The following is a 19,768-nucleotide window of genomic DNA, read 5'->3' on the forward strand; positions in this document are numbered from 1 at the left end:
TGATGATGAACTCCCTGCCTACACCAGGGATTATAAATGCAGACAATGCTCTAAACAGCTAACAGGAGCCATTTGTTTTCACTCTGTACAGTAAGCAATGGTAATTGTTTACCTGTAGATTAATGTTTCTCCCCAGTACTATATGATAATAAAGCAAATCGATTTGGGAGATCTGGTTGCTTCCTAGGTGAGTGCACTCACAAAGCATTTATCAAGTAGGCCTTGGACATAGCAGTGCTGCACAGAGCCCACTGTCACGGTAAACACACACTCTGTTTCCTATCTTGGTGTATGGCTGATAATAATGAAAGCAAACTACCAATAGAGGCAGAATTTTATAACGTTAATTCTTTTAACACTATCAATCATATTAAAAGGCATGTGTAGAAAATGAAGAAACATTAATCTTTACAATCCAGTTTGTAATCATAAGATATAGTTCTCACCTTTCTAACCATGGTTAGATCAGGTTGCTTTGTCCAGGTTTTAGAATAAATGTCGTAACGCTCCATGGAAATTAGCTCTTTTTCACCATCCTCTCCTCCTAAAATGTACAGCATTCCATCTATTTCCACAATTCCAAAGTTATGTCTTGCCTGAAAAGACATCAAAGATCTTTGTATACGAAAGGCCAGCTAACCTATCGAAAGCTGATAGTTACATATTTAACAAAAATTATAGAAATCATTATATTCCAGAGTTCCAGCAAAGAACTGCCATGCTCAAAACCATCTTGTTCAAATATTTCTGACTTCTCTAGGAGCTCACTTTTCTATCACAATTGACAGAGAATACAAGTCCAAGAATTTCTCAAAACTAGAGAATTACCTGCATGTAATTCATGTTCAGAATCATTACTTTTTACTCACCATAGCTTATGACAAGAAAAAGGACTGTTGCCTTCTGTTCAATAAAATTATCTGTGTTTAGCAATGGACTATAATTGTTTTCCAGATTGATGTTTTAAAGACAAGAACCACAGCAACAGGATAGCCTGGGGCTGGAAAGGCAGTGAGGAGAACAGGCAATGACAGAAGCCTGAGGCATTTCACAACTCATTCGGTCAATGAATATTTCCTTAGTGTCCGTATGTGCCTAGCACTATTACGGGGCTGAAGATAGAGCTCCGAACAAAACCCTGCCATCAAAAAGTCTGCATGAACACTTTAAAACTCCAGAGTATGTGAGAAGGTGTTACATGGTATGAAGAGAAAGCAGGGTAGGAGAGACAGGAGGGCTGAGGGGCTAGAGGGAAGGTTGCCCTGACAAGGAGCTATACAGACAAACAACGAAGGAATCAAGGAGCACGGCATATGGGTATTTGGCAAAGGTCCTGAAGCAGGAGTATTTCTAGAAGGTTTGAGAGACTGAGGAGGTCAGACTGAGTAAGGGGAAAGTATAGAGAGGAGAGCTCGGAGGGCAGGCAGCAGTCTATTAGGCGGTGGGGAAGGGGTTACAGGGTTGCTATTTCTTATACTCAAATACAAAACAAAGTACTAAAGGAAAAAAATAACATTAAATTAAAAAAGCAATGTTTTACCTCATTCATTGGTGGCAATGCAGTCCATGAATTTGCATCTGGGTCATACTTTTCTCCTGAGCTCAGGGTCTGCTTATTTTCATCTTGGCCTCCAAATACAAACAAAAATCCTTCTGCAAAAATCAAAGGAGACACATGAGAAAGTTGAAACTTAAGTCTTGAACACCTATCTCCTGCTGAATATAAATGCCATAGCTATAGAGACAATATGTGGAGAAAATTCTGACAACAATGGATTTGAGATCTTTATCACATTTCATTTGATCCATGGTGACAGAGCCAAGTTTGTGAGTCACTTTTACCATTTTACTTCGCTCAGTATGTCTGAGTGGATTCTCTCTACTCTATAGCATAAAAAGAAGACGGACACCACCCACTCAGTCACCAAGCAGTTCTGGGTTATCTCAGTTCATCTATTTTGAAAAAATATTCTACCTTTCTTTTAATGGCTCTGAGGGGATGAAAAAGAGAGAAATCTAAACCCAAGGCCCATAGAAAGTGTGGCTTCTTGCAGGAGAGACTCTCTAAAGCTCTAACTATCTGGATGAAAGCCAACCAGTACTAGAAACCAGATTTAAATCTCCTTGCTTGCCTAGGAAATCTCAAAATTTGAAGTTGATTTATAGTAATTCCAAATTAGTGGTGTTTTCAGGCAACTAGCAGAAACTAATGTAAAAGTTCTATTTTAGAAAGTACCATAATCTATGCTTTTAGATTCTAACATTCTAAGATTTGAAAGCATCAAATTATTCCTACAAATAATTTTTAATAAAATGATCGGCACCTAGCCAAAAGTACTCAGGTATACAAAGAAACTAGATCCTACGAAGAAGAACCAGCAGAAGCAAACAACAGGAAGCAGACTTGCAAAGATTTCAAATTTCAAACATTGGACTAATCAGAAAGATATAAACAACAATGCGTACTATATTTAAAAAATAAAAGACAAATTTGAAGATAACTTTTGGCAAAGGGGCTACAGAAATGACTTGTAGATTTGAAAAAGATTTAAAGAGAATTTCTAGGAATAAAAAAAAAAGGATAAAATTAAAAATCCAATGGATGGATTGAATGGCTGATCATCATAGTTAAAGAAAAAATTTATTAAATGGAAGATAAATCAAAAGAAATCACAAAGAAAGCAATACGGCGAAGCAAAAGATGGAAAATAAAACAAAGAGAAGGCAGGAGACATAGGATGGAGTAGAAAAGTCTAACCATGTTTAATCTAACTTCTAAAAGCAGAGGGAGAGAGATTAGAGCAGAGGCACTATCTGAAGACACGATAAAAGTTTTCCAGATTTGATGAAAGGCTAACACAGAGTCAAGATCCCCAATAATCCTCAAATATGGTAAAATTTCAAATAAAATGTGCACTTAATTAAACACATTGTAGTGAAATGGCAGAAAACAAAGACTATATATATATTAAATACAGCCCAGAGAAAAGGACAGATTTTTAGACTGCCAACTGACTTAACAACAACGGAAGCCAGAAATCAGTAGAAAGGCATCTCTAATATGCTAAAAAATAATACATACCAACCTAAAATTCTATACTCAACAAAGATCCTTTAAGAATGAAGACAAAATAATGACATTTTCAGACAAACAAATCTGAACAGTCTACCAGTAGACCCACAATGAAGGAAATTGAAAGGGGTGAACTTCAGAGAGAAGAAAATGATCCCAAATGGAAGGTCTGAGGAGTAAGAAGGAAGGAAAAACAAAGAGAGTGGTAAATACGTGGGTAAATCTAAACAAACACTATCTACCTATAGATATATATGTAAAACATATTAATAAAACATGTATATATAAATATTTTATTCATAAATAATCATGTATTTTAAGACTGTTAGACTGTAGAACATGAAAAATAGAGTATAAATGTATTGAATAATTTCTGTCTTTGATCACTTAAGAACACAGGCTATGGTTTCTAAGGAATCCTTCAAAAGAACATAAACAGAGAATGTAACCTCTAAACTAGTAGCGAGAGAAACAACTGAATGAACAAAAAGTCAGTCAATCGATTTTTTTTTATAAAGCCAAGAAAAGAAGGAACATAGAATAGGGCATATAAATAGGAACTACTCAATCATTTCCCACTTCGGTCAAGACTATTGGACATGATTCCTCTCCTCATTGCTTAAGTTCCTGAAATGCTGACTCCTCTAGGAAATCTTTAGAAATTAGTGATTTAGGAACCTTTGTGGTAGGTGAGTATGTATGAAAATTATGAAGGTGTACATATGGGAGGAAAGCTTAAGGAAGCTAATTCTAAAAAGACAGAACGAGGAAATCAGATCCACATCTTGTTGGCTATACCACTCTATCCAGCTGTTTATTACTCACAATAACTTCAATAATCTTGAAAATGATTCTCAGAAAATGATTCCATTTCTATACTACAGTATAGCTTTAGCTATTTCTATAATATGGTTTAGTGTGGTACAGTTTTAAAATTTTTTCAGATAATGTTAACGAGAAAGCAGAGACCATAAAATAAGGATTTGAGGAGGACTGCTGACAATAATTAGAATTAAAGGAAATGGTACTTATGGAGTGAACCCAAAAAGGTAGATCCAAGCAGAAGAGAAAAGTAGCAAACAGTGATAAGGCAGCAAGGACAATGTTTTCTATCAGCTCCTTGAGTGAGAGCTTTGAATAATGCGGAGCTATTTTCGAACTTGTAAAGGTCAACTAAAACATACTTTCTGTAGAAAAATAATTGAAGTCATTGCTAATGTCAGTAATATTTTCCAAAGTCTCATATGAAATGTCCGCTTTTCCATACATATTTATTTTAGATATAGTTACGTAATGTAATTCTAAATTTCATGAATTTCAAAGATGATGAAACTACCACAGTTCAAATAAATTCTGTGTTCTAGGTATGGTCACACAGATAATTGGTAGTAAGTCACTGAATTTTGCGCTTCTTTCAGTTAAGACATCAAGTAAAATGCTTCTCTACTAAAGTCTTAAAAATAGCTACGTATTAAAGATTTGAGAACAATAAGGACTGACAGAAGATACTCTTCTTCCTGGCATAGTCTTGAAAGCTTCAGCTACACGGAAAATGTCGTCACAGAGAAATAATAAAATTATATCTTTAAAAGGCTTTGAGTCATTCTGTACAATTCTGAAATTACACGCTGATCTCATATTTAACTAAAATTTACCACATAACAATACCTGCTGAGAGAACTCCGTGGTTAATTCTTGGCATGCTTAAAGGAGCCAGTTCAATCCAAAGCTGCCTATTAGGGTCATAGAGAGGGCACATACATCGCATTGCTGCTGTTGGTTTCCGTGAACTAAAAAAATAAATAGATTATCAGTTAAGTTTTATGTAGTTCTACTTATAATAACTATGACTAGTTTTACTGCTCTAAGAATGTTTAAACCATTAAAAAATCTATCGCTATTATGCTTTAGATATTGAAAAATATTATGAACTCTTGTGTACATGAACATCTCTCTTCTCTTATACTACTTTTCAAAAAATGCACACCCATACTTACACTCTTTCTTCTCCACCAACAGTCACAATGCATTCAGAGTAGCCCCGGGGTTTGAAGTTTGCTAGCATTGCCTCTCCTTGCTGTGGCTGGCTCAGTGGTATGTTGCTGCACTCTTTGACAATTTCTCGTACTAATGGTTCATTCAGCATCTGTTCCCGTAAGTAGCTGGAGTCTAACCCTGAAACCCATAGTGCTGACATAACATCTTTCATGTGGACCTGCAGAAGAGGGCAGAAAGGATGGAGAGAAAAAATGGAGAATGCATACTGGCTCCTTTCCTTTCTACTTCCCATAGCAGAATAAAAGTTTAATTAAAAATATCATCAATTCAGATTTATAGTTGATGTATCACTGCAAAGTTTCAAGCAACTTTCTTTACACCCTAAAGGGTTTCCATAGCAACAGGAAAACTCAGAACTCTGCTATAGTTTTATTTCACATACTTGGATGTGCTGTGAGTTAAATCACATTGATAGAAACATTCTATATAGTATACCTTGATAAAATATGGTAAACCAGATAATGAAAATGTATCAACATTAATATTACAAGAAAAATATAGAAAAGTTAAAAAAAATCATCTGAGTACTTACTACTCATTTCTTCAGTAATCGTTAAAAATATCTAACATGTATGATATGAATTACATACTTTTGATAATCATTAAATTTGACTATAGCATTCTACATATATAAGGTGAAACTCTTCAATTACTAGTTTTTCTTGGTTTTGAAATAGTCGTTTTAAGGTATATTCTTCTATACCCTGAGCATTAAAAGCCAACAGTCTTTACAGCATCAAGTTCAGGTTAACTAAAGGATGAAGAATTGCCTCGTTCCCCCTGCAGTCAGTTGACATTGTCATCTCCTTAAGGCAAGACGGTCAGGGAGAAGCTATTGACAGTGGTCTCAGTGAATGGGAGCAAGCTGGAAACTGTTCTATTTCCTTTCCTAATTTACCCAACTAATGCAGAAAATGGAACATTAACTGTACTAACTATGCTGTGACTATAGTCATAGTTTCTAAATCGACATATTCATAGGCCTACAGAATTTGAAAAATTACAAGAAAATCATTAAAACATAAGTCAATAGTTATCAAGAACAATTAACAATGCGATTGTACATTTTGAAAACTACTCTAAAACCTAATACACTTATCTTGAATAAAGTAATTGAAGCTAGTCTCTAATTTAGAAATATTGGACTTAGCCCTGTAATTTTGCTCCCTCCCCCAATGGTATTAAAAATTTAGACCTAAAGCCTGATATTCTCTACGACCTTTTCTTACCCGGCTGTCACTCCAAGAGCCTTCCTATTTGGAACTGCATTACCATGAAAACTCCAAAATGTTCACCTGCTTTCTCCCAGGTGGTATCAATCACTTCAGGGAGAGCCCAAGACCCTCACCCCTCTGCCAGAGCTCCGAGTGCCCCCCCTTGCCTTGCTGTTTGCATGAGAGTTGCTGTAGGGGTTAGCCCAGCGAAGTAGAGGGGAAGGATGCTGAAAGGGAGGGCGGGGATGCTACATTTCTATAATCCTCAGCTTAAGCTTAAAATGCACTTTCCCATGAAAAACAACATACAAAGGATATAACGTAACTTAAAAGTATTCATATTTTCATTCCTATATTGTGTTACATGGGCTTTTGTAGACTGGTCTGAAAAACCAACCTTATGGGAAGATATTTTACAAATACATTTTAGAACACAACTTTGCAAGAAATTCATGTTGGAGGAGAAAAATAAAACATCTACAATTTTGATGAAAAATAACTAATAAATGAAATAAGTCAAAGGCAAAGTTAGACCACATTTAAACTTTAGATACCTTTCTTATTTCTGTATCATGTGCTATCCATCGAATTACTGCCTCAAATACATATCTTTCATTGCCAACGTTTAACTTCTCAAGAGAGATCACTTCCTTAAGCTTCTGAGGACTCAGTTCTAGGAATTCTTCTGTGCTGCTGACATCTCGGAAGTGAGTCTCTAGGTATTCTGTGGCAAGGTAATGGACGTGGTGCAGGCAGTAATGAAGTGCAAAGTCACGGATGCCAATGCAGTTCTCAGCAGCAATGCAGCCTTCTAAAAACTCACAGCACAGAGTTTTAAGATCTGTCAGCAGGAGCAGGTCCGCTGCCTGTACAACATCTTGGATGGTATCTTCATTTAGCCGGATCTGTAAGAATATCATAAATATTTTATATTTGAATAAAAATAGTTAAAACCCTAACCACTAATCTATTATTCTGAACCAAAGAAAACTCCATTTCTATAAGTCAAAGATGACTGAATATTGGCAATTTTATACAGTTCATCACAGTACTTATTTCCAGGAAGAGTTTGAGGGCCCCAAGGAACCTTCAAACAACATGAGCAGTGTGTGGCTGGCTCCCAGTGCATCCCTTGCTTTACCAATGTTAACTGCCAATAATTGTCCTGTTGCTCACCTCTCCACTTAATTTAGAGAAAAACCTTAAATGACTGAAATGCTTAGGAAATGGAAAGTTCTGTATTCTATGGTAAACTGAAGGTGATTTCTTTGAAAACTATCACCAAAACTATTGAAAATCTTGCCTCCAAGTACATTAAGTTCATTCTTTTGCCAAATGGTATAACTGAATGCAAGCCCCTTGAAATAAGGGGGCTCTACACTGCCTCAGGAGCCTCGTGGGCCAAACATCGCACTCAGTGCAATAGATACGATTTGGTCTCAAAGCTACTTTCTGGAATAAATTCCTACTATAAGATTAAAAAAAAAACATTTATGAACATTTACTTTTCCTTAATTTTCTTCAGTTTCCTGATTGATACTTCTTCTTCCATCTACTTGACAGTTTTTTCATACAACAATAAGACAATGTAAAGAAAAAATATTGACAAAATCACAAGCGGTCCAGACTCTCCCAAAGAATGGGTACCCATACTCTATTTGAAAATGTGAAGAGATTTCAGAGTACAGCAAGAAACATTTTACTACATTTTACACACTGTGTACCACAAATACAAACAAAATGTACAACTTTCAATTGCCTTAGAAACTGAGCAACAAAACTGTAAAGAAGTGTATAGAGTAAGCTACAAATACAGAGAAATTTCCCATTTATATAACATGTTAAATTTAGCCACAAGAAAGTGGATAGCTGTAGACTATTCAAATCCAGGCATGTGAAAAAACACTAAATTTCATCTCAATAAAATTAAACTGCCAAATTAGGAGTTTGTTATAACTTATGTTGCAGCTATGATTTTAAAACCATAATTAATTTAAATTGGGAACAAAAATCTGTAAATAAGGTTTCAAGTTGCAAATCTAAGCCTTAACATGAACATGATCTTATTGGCTTATAACTTGTTATAACTGCCACTGAATTGATTTTACAAGTAAACTAAGAGGCCGGTCCTAAGTCTGGTTTTGTGATGCCATAGACTATCTCCAGTATTTTAAGGGCTGTCCTAAAATTAATTTAAGTTCATTTATTTTTAACAAATATACACATGTACACAAAACCTTACATCCGCACACCCACTATGCAGCATTTAGAGAAAAGAGAAAGAGATAACATAAAATTAAACCAAAATTTCAAAAAAGATGACAATCTTTTGCCAAATGGTAAGATGCTGGAGAGAATGAATATATTTAGAGAAAGTAAGCAGTACACTCAGAATACTTAAGAAACATGTAAAAGACACAGCCCTCACAAAAATAAAAAGTAAAATAAGATGAAAAGAAATAATGGAGAGAATAGGAAACAAGCTCTCAACAACAGTAGAGATAAAACGCATTCTCTCATAACCAAACGTGAGATACACTTCTTCCTGTTGAAAAAACAGGCCCTGGTTCACACCTAAGATTTTTCTTACAAGTCCTCACACTATACTTTAAATCACATAATATGGGGTAGGAGGTTGGAGTAGGGCAAAGAAAAGGAAAGAAACCTAATCAATGATCACTTTCTTACTTGGCTTTAATTAAATCCCCAGAAATGTACATGGGTAGACAGAGTAAAGGGAAGCGAGAAAGAAAGAAACAGGGGTGGTATAGGAATGTTGGTCCTGCTGAGGCAACAGGACCAAAGCGTCATGAATATGATGCAGGGACCTGTCATTTGTGTGAGTCTGGAACATTTAATTTCTACAAAATAATCCCCACTGCCCAAAGAAGCTCTCATTTCCATGGAAAATGAGTTCCCCAATAGTGTGAGTACAAAACAAGACTGGACTTAAGATTTAAAAACAAAAAGACAGCAGTGAAGGAAGCATCCCACATTCTTCATATCCCATGCTGAAAGGTGGAGTTCAGGATGGTAAAATTAAAAACTGGGATGGAGTGAGAAGTTACTTAGTCTGCCTTTTTGGAAAGAGCAGAGCATCAGAAGAACACACCTGACGCCTAGCAGTAGGAGATACTAGCAAGGACACAATGACAGAAGATGAAGTGTTATGTGGTCATAGAATGGATGAAAGGAGACCCTCACCCTGAGCTTGAGAAGCCTCTACTTAGTCTTCCTTCCTTTGTATCTCATCATACCTGCCCACTGAAGATGTAATCCAGGATCTCTCTCATAACCATTACCGATATCCCTTCAAGTTCAATCTTATAGGTTGATCCATCATCTTTTGGAGGATTATAGTTTAACTTTGTCCTAAGAAAGGGAAAAAAATGTAAAATTTCTGTGAAAGAACAGAAATAGCTATAAATATTTATGCAATAAATACTCTATCAAGTATGATACTTATCAGTATATGAACCCCACCTAGAAAATTATTTTTTATAATTTTAAACTACTAAACATTTATTCTAGGATTCAGAATGCTACTTCTTAAAAAATAAACAGACAACCAAAGAAGTAAGATTCATGTGATCTCTACTTCACCTTGAAAACTCCAGTCCTTTAGGCTTTTTTCAGGTAATTATCAAATTATTTTCACTAATGTAACAAGGACCCCACAAACCTACCATCCAAAACAAAAGCTAAGACTTTGACAATAACCAGCTTCTAACCAGTGGTCCTCCTCACTAATCCATTCCATTGCTTCTCCCACCTGGAGTAACTATCATCCTAAATCCTATGTTCACTTTTCCCTTGCTTTCTTTTTTATTGTATCCATGAAACATATATAACACAATATTATTATATTCATTAAATATGTAATATATAAAACTTTATTTTTATATCCATGATGTATAACATCCATGAAATATATATAATATATAAATAAATGTGTGCATCTGTACATAATTTTAAGTTGTTTTTATTTCATAAAGTTTCATAATGTCTGCAATCTTTTGGGGCTTTTTTCATCCAATATATTGCTAAGAGTCATTCATATTGCTGCATATCACACTGGTTCTTTTGTTCTTTTTGCTGTACAATATTCCACTTTCTTGTTGATAGGCTTCTGGGCCATTTCCAGGTTTTTGGTATTGTGAACAGTATTGCTATGATTAGTCTTGTGTATGTCTCCTTTTGTATTATGCAAAATAAATTTCCCTTGGTTGTGGCCCTGGGAGTAGAATTACACTAGATTATTCTCCAAAGTATAAGATGACACTAAATTACTCTGCAAAATAGTTGGAGCAGTTTACAGTCTCAGCTGGTGTGTGTAGGAGAATTTGTGGATCCACAAATTCTAACGTTTGAATCAGTCACACTTTCTAAGTTCTTCCACTTCGGCTGAGTGAAATATGGTCTCTCCTTGTGTTGTAATCTGCATTTCCCTCATGATCCAGGTGAACATCTCTTTATATGTTTATAGCCACACGTGTTTCCTCTTCTATGAAACACACAAGTTTAGTTCAAGTCTCCTGTTCATTTTTTACTGAGTTCATTATCCTCCTCATATTCAGGTTGAGGACTCTATTATATTCTTCATGTTAATCCTTGGCAGACTTGACACTTTTTTTAAGGTGATGAACAATCTGAAGAATACTTTTTCATGGTCAATGCTTTCTGTTCTTGTTTAAGAACTAACATCTTACCCAAATTTTAAAAGACATTCCTAATTTAGCAGTGAGGAAAGCCAAGGCACACCCTAACTTGCATTCAGGATAGGAATCAGAAGTATGGAGGAAGCTGTGGAAGGAAGGGTAAAAGATGAACTAAAAATAGAAGAACGGATTGACAAAATCTTAAGAAGCAGCTGAATTCCCAGAACCTTCCTCCACATATGTACACAACTTTCTTGCACAGTTTATTAAGGTTCTTCTCAGCTCCAGTGGAAGGTAAGTGATTTATATCCTGAAGACTATAAAACTGAGGGTGGGTCTCTAGACAGGGAGATCAGGCACATTTGAGGGTAGGTGTACTGTACCAAAAACTGAGAGAGTTACGAGAGTATAGTCTGAATGCTGAGACCACCAAATTTTTTTCCCCTTAGATTCTGCTCCTAAAATGCCAAAGGCAGATTTATATCCTCCAGAAAAGAAACTTGGAAGATTCTTCTGGAGGATTTGATTAGCCACTCACCAAAAACAAACAAACAATCAAATGAAAAAACCCCTAAAGATAGGAAGATAGATATGCCCCAAGAAAATGACCCAGCTTTATCAGTGAAACCCACAGTCAATAATCTTAACCTGTAGGATCTGAGCTTATAATACATTTTGGAGCAGCACTTCTGAAACTTCATGTTACAACACATGTAGAAAATGTGTTATTTTCTGGGGTAAACAGATGAGACTGTGTAGGGCCAGGGGCAAATAGGGGGCCTCAGCCTTCCCAGATGCTGCTCAGCCACTCTGAAGGCTGACACCACCATTATTTTCACATACTTGCTACATATTATCTTTTTGGCACATTGGTTAAGAAACTCTGCTTCAGAGCCCTACTCTTAAAATTGAGCAAACAGGACTCAACAGATGTCTGAGAAAGAATGACAGAATCCAAACCAACAGAAAAAAGGCAATTTGGAGGTAGCAAAGATTATGCAAGATGAAAAGTCAAGAAAAAAAGAAAATCTTTTATTAATATTCCCAGAAAGAAAAGAAGATATTGTGCTCATGAAACAAGAATAGGATGCTATAAAAAGTACAACAACAACAAAAAAAATTTAAGGGCTATAAAAAAATTTTTTAATGTAATGTCAAAATAAAAAGTTGTAGAAATCTCCCAGAAAAGAGAGCAAAAAGGCAAAGGTAGAAAACTGGGAAATTGGTCCAGAAGGTTGAGCATTTGATAAATTAGGGATATCCCCACAAAAAAAGAGATTATCAAGTAAGTGCTCAAGTGCTTTCCAAGGCATATCCTCATAATACTTCAGAAGACTGGAAACAAAAAATTCTTATAGCTTCCAGAATGAAAAAAAGTTTACACAGAAAAGAATAGGAATCAGAATGTATTCATACATTTAAATGGGAATTAAATAACAATAGGGAATGACTTCAAAATTCTGAAGGAAAGTATTTCCAACTTGGATTTTTATAACCAAACTATCGACCAAATGTCAGGATAAAATATACATTTTTAGCTATCCATGGTCTCAAAACAATTTATCTCCCATGCAACCATCTCAGAATGATGTTGGAAAATGTGCTCCAACAAACAAGACAGTACATCAACAAAGAGAATGATCCTGGATACTAAAAAGATGTGATCCAACACAGGAAAGAAGTGAAGTGAATGCAGGGGATAGTGAAGGATGGTCTTAGGATAATACCAGAAGAAGGAAGCCAATCCATTCTGGTGCCAGCAGAAGGCCTTGGTAGACCTCTAAGATGAAACTGATGGACTATATAATGACCTGGAGGTATAAAGGGGATATTCAGACAACTTTGTTTCCTCTCTATATTTCTTATCTGCTATTCCTGCCTCTATAGTTTCTATTGAACTAGTAGTTTTACTGAAAAGGTATTTCATTTTTCTTGCTGTACCTAGTTTCATCTATATGCTCGACATTTTTATTAAAATTGAAGAAAAACTTTTCAGTCAATTCTCAACCAAGAGAGAAAAATAGTTAAGTGGTAAGATTAATACCTAAAACATCAATATTTGGCTCTGAAATGCATCATATACTATTTTGGCAGCAGACATGTCTTCTAGTAAAGCTTCACTTAGGATGTCTGTACTATTTAGTTGCTGCCTTAATTATCAGTGTATTAATTCTCAGATCCAAATTCACCCCTTTCTGCAGCCTCTGTAAAAATGAATCTGAGCCTTTCAATAATTTTCTTTTGTCAGCTAGCAAGATGCTAAACTTTTCAGTAGAGGGTGCTGGAAAGACATTGCAGGAGGAAAAAGTTTTGTTTTCTGCTTCTGGTATAGCAGCTTGGTAGGCTCCTACAATGCAGCCTGCTTTTCAGAATCAGACTGCAGTGCACAGTTGCCAGAAGGACCCTGCCACCATTCCCCCCGCCCCCAAACCTCTTTTATGAAGTTTTGTAGTACAGTGTTTCTGGTGAGACACTTCCCCATGAACAGCCTTCCCAAGTACCTTAGAGGACAGATTTCTGGCAAACTCCAGATGGCTGTTTTCAAGCATTCCCACCAGTATGGCTTCTCTGCTATGCAGTGAGCCATAGCTCTGCCCTGTCCAATAAAGTCTGGATCTCAGCCCTGGGTGTAGTGGCTACTTTCAGCTATTTCAGCTATTTCTTTTCTTTTTTCTTTTTTTAGTTTTCTTTACTTCTTATTAGGCAATCCCTCATTTCTGCAATCTCTTGTCATAGTTAATAACTCTTTTAATCAAACTTTCTGTGTTCAAGTTACTTTGGTTTCTTTCTGACTGGACCTAGACTGAGAAAGTTGCTAACCCTTTAAAGACAGTAGCTCCAAAATGTGTTCAGATAGAGGAGGCTCAACCTAAAATTCGAGTTGTTCTTATTTTTAAAGTAATTGCATGTTCAACAAGAGGGGCTATCTATGCCTGTGTGTGGGATGTAGAGGGTGGTGGGAGCGGGCACTGGGCTGTTGGGAAAGTAGTTACAAGGAGCCCGACTGTTCATTATTGCTCCTTTTTATTTTTGAACCATATGACTAGATTAGTTTTTTTTTTTTTTAAGTTTTCTCTCAGCTGGTGGCAGAGTATAAGACAATGGCTAAGAGGACAGAAAAAAGATTTAATATGAGCACTGAGTATTTCAGACATTCTATAAAACCAGATCCTTTCAAAGCCCATGAAAAATAAATCACTGTACGAAGTCTCTAAACCTCTGAAAGTAAACGATAAATTTTAAATAAGGTTTAAATTTAGACTCTTACACCTGTCCTCAAACCTTCCAATTTTCATATCCTGCTTTTGACCTCCCCCCAAAACCATTTGTGCACATCTAATTCCTACTCATCTTCTAAAGACTATAGTTGACCCTTGAACAACACAGAGGAGTTGGGGGTACCCATTCCCCGCACACAGTTGAAAATCTGAAGATAACTTTTGACTCTCCCAAAACTTAACTACTAACAGCTAACCAGAAGCCTTACCAATAACACAGTCAATTAATACATATTTTGTATATGTATCATAAACTGTATTCTTACAATGAAGCGATTAAAGAAATCACAAGGAAAAGAAAATACAGCTATAATACTATATATTTACTGAAGTTAATCCACATGTAAGTGGACTGTGCAGTTCAAACTGTGTGGTTTAAGGGTCAACTGTAATTCAAATACCAATTCCACAAAAGGGTTTTATCACTCCACCTTGCCGCAAGATGCACCGCCACCTTTACCTCCAAGCAGACAAAAAGTAACTTCTCCTGCTATACATTTCCCCAGCACTTGACATTATAGGTTCATCATTTTTTATTGTGGTATTTATATAAATACCCTCTTTCATATCTCTATTACTAAACTTTAAGTTCCTTGAGTCCTCTTTATCACTGTAACCCTACAACTTAGCCCGGAAGTTTACAAAGAATAGCAGTTCAACAATTACGTGTAAAAAAAGAGTTTTTGAATTGATAGTGGTGTTTAAATCTGAAGTGCTGTTACATACTTTTTTTTCTGTATGACCTTGGGAACAGTGCAGCAGTGTATCAGTGAATCAGTATGAGGAAAAGCTTTCTAACTTCATCTGATCAACACTGAAAGGACTGAAGGAGTTGGGGCCTCTCAACATCAAATTTTAATGTTCACATGAGTCATCTGGGGACCTTGTCAAATGCAGGTTCCAAAGGTCTGTGGCTGGGGTCTGAGTGTCTGCGCGCTCTTAGGTGATGCAGATACTGCTGGTCTACAGACCACTTTGAGTAGCAAGGGGTTAATCAATGCTTCTTCTCTGATTATCTATAGTGTGTTTTTATATTTCTAATCCATCCAAGATGAATATTTTGAAAGTTGCTGAGAATAGATCTTAAAAGTTCTCACTGCAAGAAAAAAAAAATTGGTAACTATGTATGGTGACAGATGTTAACTAGACTTATTGTGGTGATCATTTTGCAATATATATAAATATTGAATCATTATGGTGTACATGTAAAACTAATATAATGTTATATGTCAATAATACCGCAATAAAAAATGAATTTTTAGAAAAATTAAATTAAAAAGACATATGAAATACAGGCTCCGATTATTTTGTCATTAGAGTCAATGAACATAAAATTACTGTCAAATTGCTACAAGAGTTTCTAAACTCTTATTCTTGATATATTATTGTGGACAGGTAACAATTCACAGACCATGACCAGTCTACAGAGGACATCTCAGTAGGCTGGATGACCATCTATCTGTCAAGAAAATAGTGAAAGTTAATCCTTCTCTAGTCCTTTCCAATCTTAGATAGTAAGAGTCACTCAAATCTATTGTGAAACAATCTTGTTTCATACCTATTGCCATTGTTACTTCCTTCTTTCATTTCTTAGTCACCATCCCTTTCTCATTTAATAACCTCATAAACTTGTTTTGTCCTGCCTTTTTTCTTCATTTTTTCCCCAGCTCCCCATCTAAATCTCTGTATCCCTTTAGTTTTTGTTCCATTCTGCTTTACATTGCTTTCCTTCAGTAAATACCCTAACATTTATACCATAATTTTTCCAATATCTACCAATTAACATTTATTACTCCTCTAGTCCAACACATTTTATCCACAACTTTCCCTTTTTTATTTAGAATTTTCTCACCTTGCACATCATTCCTATCTCCTCTACCACATATTACTGAGAATTCAATGAACTGAACTGAATGAATTAATAAATTTATATAAGCTAAGCAAAAGGGTCAATAACTAGTGGTTTTGTTTCTAAAATTAGTCCATATGTAACAGGAAGTAAATCAAGTATTCTTTTCTATGTTTTCCAGTTCTGTTCCAGGAAGCAACAAGATTATATGCAAATTTACTGGAAGTCACAGTATCTTTATTTTTCATTACGTGATGTCGATTTACAAACTCTCTCCTAAAAAATACAGCAGTCTTAAAATGTCACTTTGAGAATTTCCTAACACTCTTTGAAAAAACTAGAAATAATTGGGAGTATGATAAAATTGGGCCTCAAGTATTCAGATATAAATATCCATGCCTGTCACATTCTTCCCCAATTTCTGTTTCTAGGGCAAGACTTTCACCCTCTCTGCCCGTTTTCTCATTTGTAAAAAGTCGAGGTTAAATGAGGTGATTTGAGAACTCTCCCATCCCTGAACATTTCTGGACTAACCTGCTAAAACAGGCTTACTGCAGAGATGGCTTTGGAAACACATCCTGTTGAGTCCTAAAAGATGAATCCAGCTAACTCAACCAGTTATCTAGGATTTATAATATGCCTTCTGTGGGCCATGCAGTGTAAGTTTATTTTTCCTCCAATCACTTATCTTCTGGGCAAGCATTTATTTTCTGTTCTATTAACTTTGAACACAAGTGAAACAAAATCAATTTTTCTTTTCCCTGACAACACTAGAAAGAGATTTTAGAAGAAAAAAGTTGTTGGCTGCTACCTAATAAAGAACTTTATTCAGTTTTACATCCACGAAAGAAAGAAGTCTACAACTTTTAAATAAGTATGACAGAGCCAAAGTACTATGTTGGTTATATGCACAGTCCTCTTCTTACTGGCTTCCAGTTGCTGAAAAAGTTCGATGTGTCTAAATGCTATAACAAACAACTCAGATAATCAGGTCCTCCTCTTCCAAGAATCATAACAGACATTACTGAATAGGTTTTGATTTAACAGTGACAGAATAAGTCTAGGTGACTTTTCTTCCCCTCTAATGCAAAAGCTAGTCTCCAAGAAAAGCAAGAAAACATACCCAAATATAAAGCAAGAGAATGTAATGTTCAAGAAGTCATGATTTACAGAAATTCTGGAGTGATTCATGGCATTACTTGTATGGTTTCAAATGATTCCTATCACCTCAAACCATGTAGCTACCAGAGCGGTAGCGAAGTGCAGAGGGGCTTAGGCTCACAACTCCATTTGCCCTCTCAGGCCAAACTAATAATTTAAGTTCTTGTGGAAAGTCTGTATTACAGATGCTGGCCCCACTTGTCTTCATGATCTCTAAAAACCTTATCAAAAATGAATTTTTAGGGCAGAAGGCTTTTAGGACAGTGAAACTACTGTTACCATGATACCATAATGGTGGATACATGTCATTATACATTTATCCAAAGCCACCAAGAGTGAATGCTAATGTAAACTATGAGCTTTGAGTGCCAGCGATGTGTCAGTGTAGACCCATCGGCTGTAACAAAGGTGCCCTCTGGTGGGGTAATGTGGAGGTTATGCATGTGTGGGGGCAGGGAGTACAGGGGAAATCTCTGTGCCTTCCTTTCAATTTTGCTGTGAACCTTAAACTGCTTTAAAATATAAAGTCTACTTTTAAAAATGTATTTTTCAAGTCCCCTTTAACTTAATGGAAGTATAAATTTGCAGGTAATATTTCCCTCAACAGATGGTATTCTCTCATGACAAGGCATTTTATGGCCCACTTTTTTGTGAGTAGGAAATCAAGAACCTGCCTATCTCACTGTTCCTGCTACCCGAGAATCCCAGCTTCACGGAAGAGCATTTACACAGATGTCTGGGACATGACCAGGGGCCCCGTAGGGAGGCCCGAGGAAACCCCTAGGCACACGGTGGAATGCGAACCAGGAGCCACAGACTCTAGGTAAGCTCCCCTCCCATGCCCCAGGACCTACACAGGCTAACTAATCACTGAGGTGCTTCTTCTCTAGGGCCAAGCAAAGTTAGGGGGGTAGTGAGAAGACACCACAAAAAGAACAGTCTGATGCTGCATGACTCATCTGGGACGGTCGCCGGCCTAATGCTGGTACACTTAGAGCAGGAGGTGGTAAAGAAAAAGTAGAACTGGGATCACATTCTTCCTATTACGATTCTAAGAGTTGATCTTTATTTCAAGAGTGGCATTCTAATAGAGGTTCAATACCATTTCTTTTCCATCATTATTTCCTTTGATTTCCCTCTTCATTTCTCTCTGCTTCCAATTCTTTTTATCTAGAGAGATTATAATTTTCACTTACTGTCAAAACTTTTTCCTCACTTAGATCCTGGAATGACTCATAAGTTGAATGGGTTTTAACAGTAGCTCCCCAACCTGGCTTCCCCGAATCCTCTGGAGAGCTTTTATAGAAAAGCGGATCCCTGGGTCCCCTACCAGACCCACTAGGTTAGGTCCAAGACTGCGAATATTTAAAAAGTTCCCCAGTTGATTCTAATACATTCCCTCCTGGAATGTTCTGTCTCCCACTCCCGTAATCACCTGGTTTAACCCTTTGCTGACTTCAGGTCTCTGCTCCAATAACCCCTCTAAAGATCGGCCCAGGTACCACACTATCTAAAATAACACCCCCATCCCTTCCTTGCTTTATTTTTCTTCATAGAATTTATCACCATCTAATAAACTGCATTTGTTTAATGTCAACATCCATGAAAACAGGGACTTTTGTTCTGTTTACTGAACAGGCACTTGATAAATATGTATGAACTTGATGACAGCACATGGCCAGGGGGTTTTAATGCTGCAGTGTCAGTTTCTGAACAAAGTGGCCCAGAAACAAAATGAGCACAACTGTTTAGAAATGGCATTATTAACCAGAGGAACAGTTGTGAGCTTTCTTGCACTGCATCCTACTGGTTTGTCCACACTGAGGTGATATGTCACCCTGGCCCCCAATCCAGAGTGTGCTGTACAGTCAGCAATTCTAATCTTTGTATTTTTCTACCACTTTATCACTCCTAATTTTCCCATGCAGTGCACTGCTAAGAACTGACTGTCAAATGGTCTACACTGCAAAGTTACCTAATCCATGATGCACTGATCCACCTTTGTGCTAAGGCCAACTGTAAACTGGACTCTACGGCTGGCTGGTAAGGAGGTTTGTAGTCTGTGAATGAGCCCAATTATCCAGTGCACCATTTCATTCTCTTTCACTGCCTTCCACTCACCTTAGCAGTGCACTGCATGGGAAAATTAGGAGTGATAAAGTGGTAGAAAAATACAAAGATTAGTTAAGGTTTCTGGAAAATCAAGGGTTTACCTTTCAGGTGTCATCCCACCAACCAACAGTGGTAATGAAGCTGAAGCAGATGATACAGAAACAACTCCAAAGATGCCACAGCCCTAGCCTTCCTTGACAAACTCTCTGCCCTCTGACCATGCAACACAAGAGGATTCACAAAAAGTCTTCCATTTACCCCTTGATATCACATCATCCACTCTGAAGATAAAATATAGTACTTCATATTTTGATCTGCTCTGAGTAACCATGCCCAAATACATCAATATCTGGAATATAAGAACA

The 19,768-nt window shown here is 36.6% G+C and overlaps 1 protein-coding gene across 1 annotated transcript in view; it reads right to left on the reverse strand.

The window, feature by feature from the left end:
- Positions 1-19,768, reverse strand: part of GAN (gigaxonin) — a 56,837-nt gene that overhangs the window by 22,403 nt on the left and 14,666 nt on the right. The window contains exons 2-7 of the mRNA XM_011356642.2: positions 9,603-9,717; positions 6,900-7,250; positions 5,071-5,288; positions 4,742-4,863; positions 1,541-1,653; positions 447-596 (exon numbers count right to left, since the gene is read on the reverse strand). Of these exons, the coding sequence (XP_011354944.1) occupies positions 447-596; positions 1,541-1,653; positions 4,742-4,863; positions 5,071-5,288; positions 6,900-7,250; positions 9,603-9,717 (1,069 nt within the window). The remainder of the gene's footprint in view (positions 1-446; positions 597-1,540; positions 1,654-4,741; positions 4,864-5,070; positions 5,289-6,899; positions 7,251-9,602; positions 9,718-19,768) is intronic.

Source organism: Pteropus vampyrus, unplaced genomic scaffold (genome assembly GCF_000151845.1).
Source record: "Pteropus vampyrus isolate Shadow unplaced genomic scaffold, Pvam_2.0 Scaffold29, whole genome shotgun sequence".
Lineage (NCBI taxonomy): Eukaryota > Metazoa > Chordata > Mammalia > Chiroptera > Pteropodidae > Pteropus > Pteropus vampyrus.